General features: G+C 38.8%; 2 protein-coding genes across 3 annotated transcripts in view; one reads left to right on the forward strand and one right to left on the reverse strand.

Moving 5' to 3' along the window:
• Hwt (SH2 domain-containing adapter heavyweight) overlaps positions 1-12,839 on the reverse strand; it is a 127,089-nt gene that overhangs the window by 78,711 nt on the left and 35,539 nt on the right. The window lies entirely within an intron of this gene.
• Positions 7-3,536, forward strand: LOC140665355 (uncharacterized). Of its 2 annotated transcripts, XM_072891367.1 has the most exons (3): positions 7-155; positions 787-1,211; positions 1,278-3,536. In XM_072891367.1, the coding sequence occupies exons 2-3, from the start codon at positions 790-792 to the stop codon at positions 1,864-1,866; spliced, it is 1,011 nt and encodes a 336-aa protein (XP_072747468.1). In that variant the 5' UTR covers positions 7-155; positions 787-789; the 3' UTR covers positions 1,867-3,536. The 2 variants fall into 2 exon arrangements, with proteins under 2 accessions (XP_072747468.1, XP_072747479.1); XM_072891378.1 differs by lacking the exon at positions 7-155 and having other exon boundaries at positions 775-1,211.

The raw sequence follows: 12,839 nt of genomic DNA on the forward strand, positions 1-12,839 counted from the left end.
GTCTCGCCAGATAAGGGAACGGTGACAGACGATGACACATGACGCCCGTACTTTCGAAAGTATACGTGTCGCACTAGCTATTTTTTTTCTCCGCTCCCCATCTCGCGTGTGATTCTCACCTCTATCGTCGTCTCGAATTGAAGATAACTAAATAAGTAAGTAGTATTTCCGTTATTAACTATAATTTAACGCATAATCTTTAACGTAAAAAACCATCATTGTCATTGAAAACAAATTATTAAATCAAAATTATTAAATCTGTAATTTGTAAGATCCGCTTTGTTTTTAGATACGATTTGATATTTAAAATAAATTTTATTTTTTTTAAAAGTGTTGAAAATTTGTAGATTTATTTGTCTAGTAATAAATGTGTCTGCAGACGTCAGTTCAATAGCTGAGTGTTTTTTTCATGTGACCGTTATCAGGTACAAAATTCAAGACAAACACACTTGATTAAATAATCGATCGTATCTGAACGAGTACACTTTCTTTCGCATTCGTTCTAATCCTGTTTGCACTTTAGCCGTGACCCTCCACCTCTTAAGTCCTCCATTATTCTATATTGAATTGCACATAAATCTTCATAGCAAAAAAGCAACTTAGACTGTGGTCCTCCTACGAACCGGTAAAGAAAGCACAAAGTAATTTCTCTTCATCTCTTGGTGCGATAGTAGCGAAGGAGCGGGCGTCTTTTTTTCCGCTAAAGTAGATTCGTCTCAATCTTAGACCTAAAGAGCCCAAGGATCGAAGGCATTAAATAACCGTTAGGTTATTACTTGCTGATAGATTATGGATATGCTTTATCCGAATCTCTACGAGCGCTTCAAGACCGAGGGACTCTGTCCCATCTGTCTCATGGAGATGGAACTCACGCCTCGGTACTCGTGCATCAACGGGCACACTGTGTGCCATCGTTGCAAGCCTTATTATTACGGGTGTCCTACGTGCAAAGCACCGTTGGATGTGGAGATTATGCCACTACAGACAGTCATACCGCCGCCGACACACTACATGCCACATCCCATGCCACCGCGGTCGTACGACGACCATAGTCCCAGCGCGCCGTCGATGAACAACTTCCTGGACCACGAGAAAAGAGCTTGGGAGCCATCCATATCTTCGGAAAATCAACAGATCAAATCGTGTTCCTACTCTCACCTGGGATGCTGGGTAAAGATACCGGAACATCTGCGCGTGTTGCACGAGTCAAGGTAAAGGCTTATTCTTATCATTGTCATCTCAATGTCACGTTAATTGTTTAAAAATTATTATCTCAGGTGTCAGTTTCGACCGCATTTGGAGGAGGAACATCTACCGACCGATCTTCATCACGGTCATGATGATTTGGTGGAATGCACGTATTCCGCAGCGGGTTGCAGGGTACGAACGGTGCCATGGCGACGTAACATTCACGAGAAGTTTTGCATCTATAAAGACAAGTTCCAAGCCGTAAATGACATTAGCGATGGTCTGGCGTCCGCAACGATTTCCGATAACGATTACGGCGGCGATCCCGATGAATTGGTACAGTGCAAGTTCGAGCGATATGGCTGCATGGTGAGAATGCCGAGGAGACGGAAATACATGCACGAGCAGAAGTGCAACTACAAGAGCCATCAAGAGGACGTAAACGATGAGTTCTTCGTTTATCCTACGCAGCCGGAATTAGATCCCGAGGAGCAAGTGGAATGCAGATGGTCCGTATACGGTTGCCGAGTCAGACCGAAGCGCTATCGCATGCAAATCCACGAGGATAAATGTAATTACAGAATGGAAGAGTGCGCATACAAGAATTACGGATGTAGCGCCATGTTTACACCGCCAAGAAAGTATGCTCACGAGAGCACTTGCCAATATGCCAATTAGATTAACGGTGTCTCTCAGATAAAATATAACACTCGCATAAATAAGAAGAATAGATGTATATTTATTAGAAACGGTCGCAAAGATATTTTTTCCATATTTTGATTTGATTTTTTAAGAGATATCGATCAAGATATAATCGCACGACAAAATGTTTTTAATTTTCGAGAACAAAGATATAGCGTAAATAAGATAATTGCCTTTGAGAGGACTGATTCATCTAATCGTTGTTATATGAAATAAAAAAAATGTACTTTTTACTTTATTGTTGCAACAAACGAGTAACTAGAACACCAGCTGGATAAATCGAACAGACCCAATTTTATGAATCTACAACAAACTGCGCGCGAGCACGAAATAGAGAACTCGCACAGAGATAATAACAATTAACAACAACAAAGCAAGTCTATCATCAGCCGTTAAAACGCGAGTTTATTTTACAAAATCCATTAACAGCGATTTCTCCAAGAACCCATGGGATAATACGGAAGAGGATTATTTATTCTATCTCTCTCTCTCTCCGTCCCGTTGCAAGATAGACTTACGCCTGTCGGTCGGGGGATCATCTTGAGCATGATCGTCCGGAATGAGGGGGTGATGGCATGGCTGGGATATCCAACACCTGCAGGCTAATGGCGAGTCTCCCTGTGTGCCCACGATCACACGCCCCCCATCCCCCCATCGTCGCTCGATGAAACGACACCTACACGTTTATAGCGCCCATTTATAACGCCGGCGTGTGCAAAAGATGGGGGTTTCATCTCGATATCCCCTCCCCCGTCACCTCCAAGTGTTAGTCTTGAAGTCAATAAAACGCATTAAAATCAAGCGTTATGCAATCTTAAATTTTATTTTGCCTATTAATAATTAAAGGAAAAAAAAGGAAATTATGTTAAATTATTAATTATTATTAAATTATTAACTATTAATTATTATTATTATTATATAAATAATATGCAATAGCTCTTTGATATTACTGTTGCAACATGTAAACCGGAATATATAATAATATTTATTTAATGTAGTATTGGCATACAAGCAAATATTTAAAAAAGTCTGCCGAATTCAACACTTGTAAATAAAGAGCGCGAACGAAGAGTGAAATCTATATTTCTTGCGCCATGAAAATCTCTGATACTCCCATGGGAGAAGGCGTACGCCTTCGTTCCTAAATAAATATCGAATGGACCATGTCGCGAAAAAATCTTGTCTGTCCCTAACGCGGGTGGTACGCCATTCAATCTGGTCAGAACTTTAACGTTGACGATGGCTTTGCTGGACAAAGGACTGCAGGGACTGTTTTACATAGTAAAGACCAAAAAGGACTTCTACTTCTGACCAACGGAAGACTGCCTTAAAGAGAATGTTGCATCGTATCCAAGTTCACAGTTGTACACAAAGAGAGATCCCAAATTATATCTGGAAACAATCAAAATGACTCTTATTCAAGGCAATGTCATCCCTCGATCGCTACCCTTTATCTTCTCTAATTGCGTTTCAGGCTATTCGCTGATTTTTAATTAACCGATTTACAAAAGGATTGCGCAACTTAAAGAAGATATTTTATTGCAACTGATTTTGATTTGAAACATCTGCTGTTATCTGATTGATGCCCATAAATTTATTTCGCAATTGTATTTTATACAAAATTTAAATATAACACATATATGTAATCGTTATGCTTTTCATTTTCCGATATATACAAAGTAATATTTTCATATAATATTATAATATTATATAATATTATATAATCTCACACTTTTTTTTATAACAGATAACAGAGAATATTGCAGAATCGAGGAAGCATATTAAATTCGGTGTGTAATAAAAAGACGTGAAAAAGAAATCCGTTTTCTAATTCGATAAATCAGAAAAACCGCATTAATATACGAGATCCGTTATTTCTATGTAAAATAGCAACGCGAAAGGAAAAGTTGACGATGAATAAGAGACGATTATCAGGTAAAAGTTAATGGGTTTTTTTCTTCATTAAAATCTCTCTCGCATAAATTAATCAGCTGATCAGCATTAGATGATGAAAGATAAGAAGACAGCTGCCAGTCGCATTTAAGAAGCTCGTTGGTAGGCAGAACGGATACAGGCACGGCAAGCTAAAACCGACGATGCGATGGTGGGGTTGAACGAACGAATGGAGGAGGAGATGCGAGTAAATTGCACCCTTGGGGACAAGCCTGACGAGTGACGCGAAGGACGCAACAAGCCAGAAGTCAGCCAACTTTAATTAAGACGGCGTAACAGACTAGATGTAGACACGAGACTTTATATAAGAACTCGAGTTTGCAAAATTTCTTTGTTACCTGTAAATTGTGCATGTAGCATCACACGTGAGTGAAACACGGTAGAGATGTAATACGTTTATTACATAAGTTACAGAATATTTCAAAAACGTAGCTATCTATTTTTCATCTAAATTAAAATTTTATTGTTTAATCCAAAATCAATCTTTAAGGAATATATTAAGAGAAGCGTTATCATTTGTCACAAAATTTTTTAATATTAAATATTTTTGCAATTAAATCTCAAATAAAATCTATCCATTTCAGCTATCTATCTAGCTACCTATTTTTCATCTAATTAAAAATTTTATTGTTTAATCCAAAATCAATCTTTAAGGAATATATTAAGAGAAGCGTTATCATTTGTCACAAAATTTTTTAATATTAAATGTTTTTGCAATTAAATTTCAAATAAAGTCCATTTAACATTTATTGTTAGTGAGGAACAAAATTTTATTATTGTTGTTTGCCGCGCTTTAATTTAGTTCTGAAGAAAACTTTTGTAATTTTAATAATTAAATAAAAATCATTTTTAGTTTGATTAAAGGATCCGTAGAGAACTGACGAAAATTGAAATCATTTTGCAGTGATAGCGTTAAATGTAAATAACGATTTCGTGACCAGAGGCGTCTGAATCTAGCACGTGTACGGTCATTGATCATCAACGTTCTGCCTGAACGTACCGATCCGAAGATTCACGAAGATCGTGTTCCCACGTAAATATCTCAACGCCAAAAATGACACTCTCTCTCTCTCTCTCTCTCTCTCTCTCTCTCTCTCTCGCGTCTCTCGCGCGGCACGCGAGCTCCATAATTCACGTTAGCGTTGCTGGCTGGTCTCGCGAGGGATAGAGCCGATCGTATCTCAATTTCGTCAGGATATAACTATCGGGACGTCCATGTAACGAATAAATCCGTGTAACCGTTTCTGAGCGGGGCATCGGATCGCGCGGCACGTACGCGATTATCATCGTCGAGCGGAACGCGATTGTCGCGGGGGCGAGCTCGGCAGATAAAGATTTACGGCAAGTAAACATTCGTCAATCGTCAGACGGAAATCCGATGTTGGTCGCAGCGTACCGGAACACTGTCGCTATATCCGAATGATTATGTGTACAACACTGAGAACATAACGTTCGTTAAAGTAGCGTTAACGCATTTCACTATACTGGATGTCCCAAAATTCACGAACACGGAATGCACAGCATGATTGTCCTTGTCAAAAGAAGCAACTTTATCTTTAGCAAAAATGTCGAGGGATCAATAATTTTCGAATTATAAGCATTAATTGAAAAAGACGGGTTTTTCGCAAACCAAACTTTGTAGAGTTAAAAGATTAACACAATTATATTCTTTAGTTAATTTTAGGTGGAGTTTATTTTACTAAAATTTTTATTTAAAACTTAGTTACAGAGATAGTAGCAAAATTTAGAAACCAGCAAAAAATGATAACTTTTCTCGCTATTTTATATAAACCGAGTATGATAAGAACATATGTATGAAGCGATTATGAAATCAGCACGATATATCACATGTTCCTGTTAAAATTAGAAATACAACGGATACAATCAATTTTGTTTAAGACTTCTCTTTATTACAAGGAAATAAGAATGTTAGATAGAATATTACTTATATTTAGCAATTTACTAATTTTATTATTTGTACAGAGAAGAATAATTATCGTCGTGAAGAGCTTACAATTTTCCAGCAAAGTAATTACAGTAGCAATCGCAAGAAAAGCTCTCTAGAGCGTCTCCTTGACTGATAATTAACGCTACGATTTCTTATTTCGGTGCACGTTCTTCGAACAAACGATTTCTACATTCGGTAGCGACCAACTTTTCCCGTGGAATTAAAATTCTTAATACAACTCTTCTAAACTATATCAGGAAGGGAATGAATCCAAGAGTACATTCATGACGGTGGAAGGACCGGGCGAAGAAGAGGTACCCTCTCCTCTTCTTCGAGAGGAAAAAGCGAATTTAATGAAACGAGAAAAACCTCGGTGAAGGTGTATTTGTAATGCAAATACCGGGCCTACGTTCCCGCAGGGACGAAAAATGAAAGGCTCGAAACAGGCGGGAGCGAAATCGAGCGTCCCATCGCTCTCGCTAATCCGATTCCGAATTCTTCGTCGTTTGCTCGGCCGAATCACGTTTCTGACGCTGCGTAGCCTTGAAAAAAAAAAAATAATCCTAATTTTTTTCCTCTCCTTACATAAATGTAATTACCTTGGAAATTCGATGGATCACAGAACCACACGATTCGTCTCGAATGCTCTTATTATTCCAAAAAATGTCGACTCAGTGATAATATTGTCAGCAATCTCGCGTCTGATTGTTACACGCGCGTGTTTCCATTTTTATGCCTACAAAGCTTCCGTTTAACGTCCCAACGATATTCGCCGAAGGCGAAAAAGTGAAAGACCGATGTCGTGAAACTTGAAGGAATCGTTATTTACCTAAACTCGAGACTATTGTCCTCTTTCGACGGACGCATTGTCGAATTAAGAGCTTTTGTGTCAGACAAGGAGGGGGAGAAGCAATGCGTTCTGTTCATCCAACAGACCGTTTGATTCTCTTTCTCTATGGTTTTGGCATGTTCCTCCCTTCCCGCGTCGTTTCACGCAAATGAAAGCACTTTTCCGCCGAATAGACAAAATAAATCGAGTCGCGCATGACAATGCCGATAATTTCGCAACAATGCGCGTCTGCCCGTCGTCGACGTACGCACGAATAAATACGCAGCTCGGAAACGTAACGCAGCGAAAAACGGACGAGATCGGTAGGGTAGCGCCGCATTTCTTCTCCAAACAATGACTAACTGCTAGGGTAAATCAACGCGAGATAATGCGTGCCGAAATGGCCTTTTTGCTCAGTGTACTTTTTCTTTTTTTTTTTTTTTTTGAAAAAATCGCCCCTTAAGTACTAAAAGCTCTGACTATTCAAACAATATGTGAAGTAAGAAAACTGCAAAAAATGCGTATTTCAGTATTATTATTAAATATTATACACTCTTTTGTTGACAGAAATCTAAACACAAAAAACTTTCTCACTCTTGCCATATTTGTTTATAAAAGCGAAAGAAAAGCGCTGACCAAGCAGAAGGGTGATACGACGCCATGATTTATCCGCGATAATTAAAGGACCGAACGTCACCACCGGCTGCGTATCGATGACCAACGGTCGGTGCGTGAGTCTCGTATTAATAGGGTGTTTTAATATCCACCGCGAACATCGGCCATCAATTTTAACGAAAGATTTGTTGAACAAATGTGCGATATTAATTTTAGCAATATTATAAAAAAATTACTAAATATGCAACGCACGTATCTGATTAAAAACTCAAACTTACACGATGCATTTCCATTACCTCTTGCTTTCTCTCAAAGATACATGCTTCGATATCCACAAATTACAAAACTGTATCTTCGCAGAAAAAGTATAGAAAATATGAACTCTTGTTTACCGATTAAGTTTCACTGATAGCGATTACAGAAACCCTTACATTCCGGATCTATTTCGTCGCAGACGCACAAGCATGTGAGAACTCTTCGCGATAAGCTCTCGACTTGGCTAAAGTATCCGAGAAGTTGGATGGGATATAGAATCACGATGATGTAGAAAAAAGGGGACTTTTTAATGGCATACCCAGGTGCTTGGAACTCCTATGGACGTTAAGCTGTGCCTAATGCTTCGTCTTTCAATGCGACACTCTATAGCCTAAATAACCTTCCTTATTTCCTCGGTAAGAATTTATCCTCTTGGCTGCAATCTTCTTTCCCTAACTGCAATTAGAAGAACGAAATAATGCAATAAAAAATTATCGTTCTCAATGCAACGCTTCTAAAATTGTTATTTTCGTGACGTAAATTCAATACTTAAATAAAAAGATTATATATTTCATTCCTTCTTTATTTAATCAACTAATATTATTGGGTTTTTATTATATCTTGATTGCTTTATATTTTTTGAAGTAACAATTATCATAAATTTATTGCTTCGGTAGTCGCAATTAAAAATATTAATAATACGTATGTGATATACTTACTAAAAATTTTTATATTATATTATTACAGTAAAATAAACACTAATTTGTTGAAAATTTTCAAATTTGTAACATTCCATCATTATTTTATTTTCGAAAGTAATGACCGTCGTTTCTCTATCTCTATCTTTATCGCACGTCAATCTAATCATCTCCTCCAAGGTCAACCGCCTCGAAATCTTCTTTACTACCCTCGAAATCCCCGGGAACTACCGCCGGTGGTAAAATCCAGCGCCTCGATATCCACTTCTAAACTGCAGGAAAAATGGGAAGCGTGAGGGGTGCGTGGCCGTGCAACATCGGGAGATAATATACGAGCGTAGCGCGAGTCTGTGCGCAAACTTGATGTAGAGACCTCTCTTGAAAAGTGGCTGTCCTTGCTGGTACCACCGGCAGTTTCCGCCATGATTTACAGGTGTGGGCGACGTCGTGCAAGCGTCCCGACGGTTCTCAGTCTGACTCAATCGAGGATTATACCCACTACACACAATGGAAAAAAGAAACATTCTACGATCCGAGCACCCTCAACCACTTTGAACTGTATTCTAGTGTTTACGCGAAAACTTTGCTCACAACTGCACGCTGTTACACCCTACAAGAGACAAAAAGAGATCAATTTATAAACAGATGAAACAGGATGATCCCTTCTATAAGGTTTACCTTGACACATGTCATTTTTTAACCAACGCACAATGCATTGAGAAGATTAAAAATTATTATTTATATTGAGTAATTTTAATATTTTTAGAATGCTATTAATATACGGCATATTAACATTTTTTAAAATTATTCCGAAAATAGCATCGTATTCTTCCATACTAAACTTGCACTGAAATCATGACATTATCTTTGCGCGATGCTCAAGGACGGGTTATATTTCCGTCTGCGGTTTCGTCCTTCTGTCTGTCAGACGTTGCAGATAAAATGCTTGGAATTTCACGATAGGACAGCGTCATCCGTCACGGGGAAAGACTCGGTCCATCCAGCCACAAGTTGGTGGCGAGTAGCCACCAACGCGCCTAGTCCGAACGACCGCCTAAGAGTCATCTACGTTGGTAATTCGCCGACAGTTTCCGCCGTTCTCCTCCGACTCGTCGGGGCACCGAAACTTTCCCCTAAGAACCCCGACGACTTTGGCGACGTACATATGTATCGGGTATACATATGTATGAGGGCTACGTATACGAATCCACGGATCCGTCGAATCGGAATCCCACGTCTTCGGAAGAATTCCTCGTCCCCGACCATGACACGAAACCAACCCTCTCCACCCCTATTTCGAACTACCTAGACAAAAGAAAGACTCCACCGTCGACGTGAATTTTTTCTTCTTTTTTTTTTCTCATCGAATTCGCAGACCGCTTTATTGAGTTTTAACGCGATCGCGTTAGAACGGTTTCGTAAACTGGTTTCTCTCCACGGATTGATACGGATAGCTTTAAATCCGCCGTGAAAACGAGTCAAAGGCACATGCCGGGCACACCTGTGTCACAGTCGCATTCACTGAAGGATCAATCTGCCACTTTGACGAACGCTTTTAACTTTAATTTCATTTAAATTTCAATCAAACTTAATTATTAATCATAAATTATATATTTTATTCAAATGAAATTCAATTCCGAACAAGACCTTTCTAAAAACTTTTGAGTTTTTTCTTGCTCGATAATTTCTAACGCCTTTATAACGTCGTGGACAAGGAGCAGAGGGCTGCCGCCTTTTCATCTTGACGTATTTTAGTCGCATAGACTTTGACGAACCAATTAAATAAATGGTCGTAAATTGTAGCCTAGATGACGGCGACGACGACATCGTGGTGCCGCGAACGAAAGCGCCTCCATTAAGAGCTGTAGCTAGCACCCATCCATCCTCCTCCCCCGAAATGATGCTGGAAGCCACTCTCGGTCCCCGTTGTCGTCGCCGACGTTACAGGAATCACATTGAATCTACAAAGGGTTGACGGAAGACTTTCATCAATGCATACGACGCCTCCATTGTTCTTGCAGTGAGATTGATCCCGCGCGTGGCACCCCACGGTTTACTCCGCGGAATCACCAGCCGAAGGATGCTGTAAAACGATATAGCCCCCTTCGGAATCTGAGGGGCGTCGACAAGAGCGATAATAGAAACACCGTGTTGAAGGATATTAAATTTCTCTTACATTCGAAACATTCTCTTTTATTTAAAACGAACGATTGTAATGTTATATCCATTTTATATTTCCTTTACACGAGTGTTATCAATGATCACAGCGCTGAATCGTTGGCAGTATCCTATTCACGTACGCTCTCGACTACAGAGATATATGAAAGTACGGTTGTAACATACATTAGATAGTCCAAGATGAATCTGAAATACTTGAGGGAGGAATTTAGGAAGCGAACGTGCTACATCTACATGTACAGAAATAACAAGAATCATTTGGCTTGAATGAAAGTGACTGATGGACGAGATAAAGATTTTACTTGTAGATTTCCGTGTCCAAGTTACATGTGTCAATATATAAAACACGCAAAGATAAGATTTTTAACAGCTCGGTTTGATATCAAATGTTCACGAAATTTGAATACGTCCGACCGACTGACAAAGCGTAACTCTTAAAAGCGCGCAACCTGAATGTTCATCTTGCTGATCGCGTCTCGGCTATGCCTGATACGGAAACGGAACCACGTAACGGACGTAGATATCGTAATAATGCACGTTACCTGCTCGAGAAATATATACAGCGCGAGAGATGGATTTACGATGCGGCGTTTTGAAAAGGCCGCAGAGAAATGTAAGCGAAAGCGCGAGCGCGAAATATGAGGAGGAGAATAAGGAATGAAACGACGGAATGGTGGGTGCCTATTTAGCGCGCTACGTCGGCTATGTCAACGTTATTATACTGTAAATTCTCAAGGGAGAGCTCTCGCACGCTTGCGCTAAAAAGAAGGGACGCGAGCGAAATGAATGTATCATCACAGAAGCGGTTTTTTAAAATATGTATAGACAATGTAGGCGACAAGAGCAAACGAGCGTTTTTTTTTATATCGTGCTTTAAGTGTTCTTTTTAGGCACCAATATATTCTCCGAGAATATTTTAAAAAATGTTTAAATATTTTCGTCTGTCAGTTTATAAACCCTGACTAAATAAGAGCGACGATGGTGGTTATACCAGCTAATTTTTTTATAAGTGATAGGCTGTAGCGATTCGAAGAAGAAAAGAAAACTGCTTTTGATCTCGAGAGACTCGCGCATCCTTTCCTGCAATCTCGTGTGAAGAAAGAAGTTTCGCAGGCAGGATATTCAAGATAACCGCAGCAATAACCATTTCTCGACCCTCGAGAGAGCGAGCGAGATTGAGATGCCTTTTATTCTCAAATGTGTGCGAAATCTCTCTCTCTCTCTCTCTCTCTCTCTCTCTTTCTCGAGCTCCAATTTAATAAAAACTCTTATGAAAAGCTAATATCTTCTCTCAATAAAAATATAACATCAGTACTGCAAAAGGTTGTTCAATCTCATTGCAGTGAAATAATTACGGAATTAAGAAAATTTATCAGTTATATCAAAATATGTGTAATTTTTTAAAAACATTATTGGCAAAATAATGCATCGACTGTGTGAATTTCAAGTGATTGGATCATTTTGTTTTTGAGAAAAATTTAATTTTGAAGAAAGTCTTATACATGAGTGCTTACAAGCGCATGTATAGATACAAACGTTATTATCAAAATATAATAAAAATAATAACAGTAAGATTATAAATAAAAATTAATCAAGTTTAAAAATAATTATTTACAAATAACTATAAAAAGATTAAAAACCTTTTACCAACTCATTTAAAAGATGCAATACAAAATATTGTATTTTTACAATAAAAAATAATAAGTTTCTCTTTTTATCCTTCACCCGCGAAATAACTGACCAATCTCATTGAAAGGAATTCTATGAAAATTGCTACAAATTCTACAGGAATTTCAATTTGTTTTCCATAAAGCAGACTTTTCATTAACGGAACACATTCTCGGGATGATTGTAGGTAAACGTATATAAAGGGGGAAACAATCGTTGTCGAGCTCGTTAAAAGTTTCAAGTCTCCGTCCCATAAAAATATATAGTCGATGAGTTTTTAAATATCTGAAAGTGTCAAAATAACTTGCGCCAGATGAAATCACTTTTCATTGTTATGTGACATCAGCTTCAATATTCCAGAACGAACACTCGGTACGCAAAGTGCGGAGCGTCTGCTGCCGAGTGTTTGTAAGTTGTCCTCTCTTGAAAGCAAAAAAGCGCAAACGCTAAACAAAACAAGAAGCTGGGGAGAGAGAAATTTTTTCGCGCGACAGAAAGAAATAAATAAGAGCGACGGGGGTGGTTATATGCGGCGGGAGAGGAAGAGAACTGTCGGCAGAAGATAGATCAGGCAGTACCTTGGGAATTCTGTCTTTACGTTTGCTAAAGCGTACTCCACGTGGAGCTTACTGGCAGAAAGAGCGGGCCGGAGCGATAAAACACGCTGCGCACTGTAATAATAAATCGCATGTTAGATTTTTTTACGACGGTATTACTTTGAGATTATAGGTCGTTGGTTGTGGAAGTAAATCTGTAATAAAGTGTCAAGAGTCTATATCTATATACAAGTTGGCAGAATGTTAGC

This window comes from Anoplolepis gracilipes, chromosome 1, assembly GCF_047496725.1.
Source record: "Anoplolepis gracilipes chromosome 1, ASM4749672v1, whole genome shotgun sequence".
NCBI lineage: Eukaryota > Metazoa > Arthropoda > Insecta > Hymenoptera > Formicidae > Anoplolepis > Anoplolepis gracilipes.

What these genes read in the sequence shown, in the direction of transcription:
- LOC140665355 (XM_072891367.1), top strand. Translation starts at nt 790, where the DNA reads ATGGATATGCTTTATCCGAATCTCTACGAGCGCTTCAAGACCGAGGGA. An exon ending in CGCGTGTTGCACGAGTCAAG is followed by an intron (nt 1,212 to 1,277) that starts GTAAAGGCTTAT and finishes TTATTATCTCAG; the next exon opens with GTGTCAGTTTCGACCGCATT.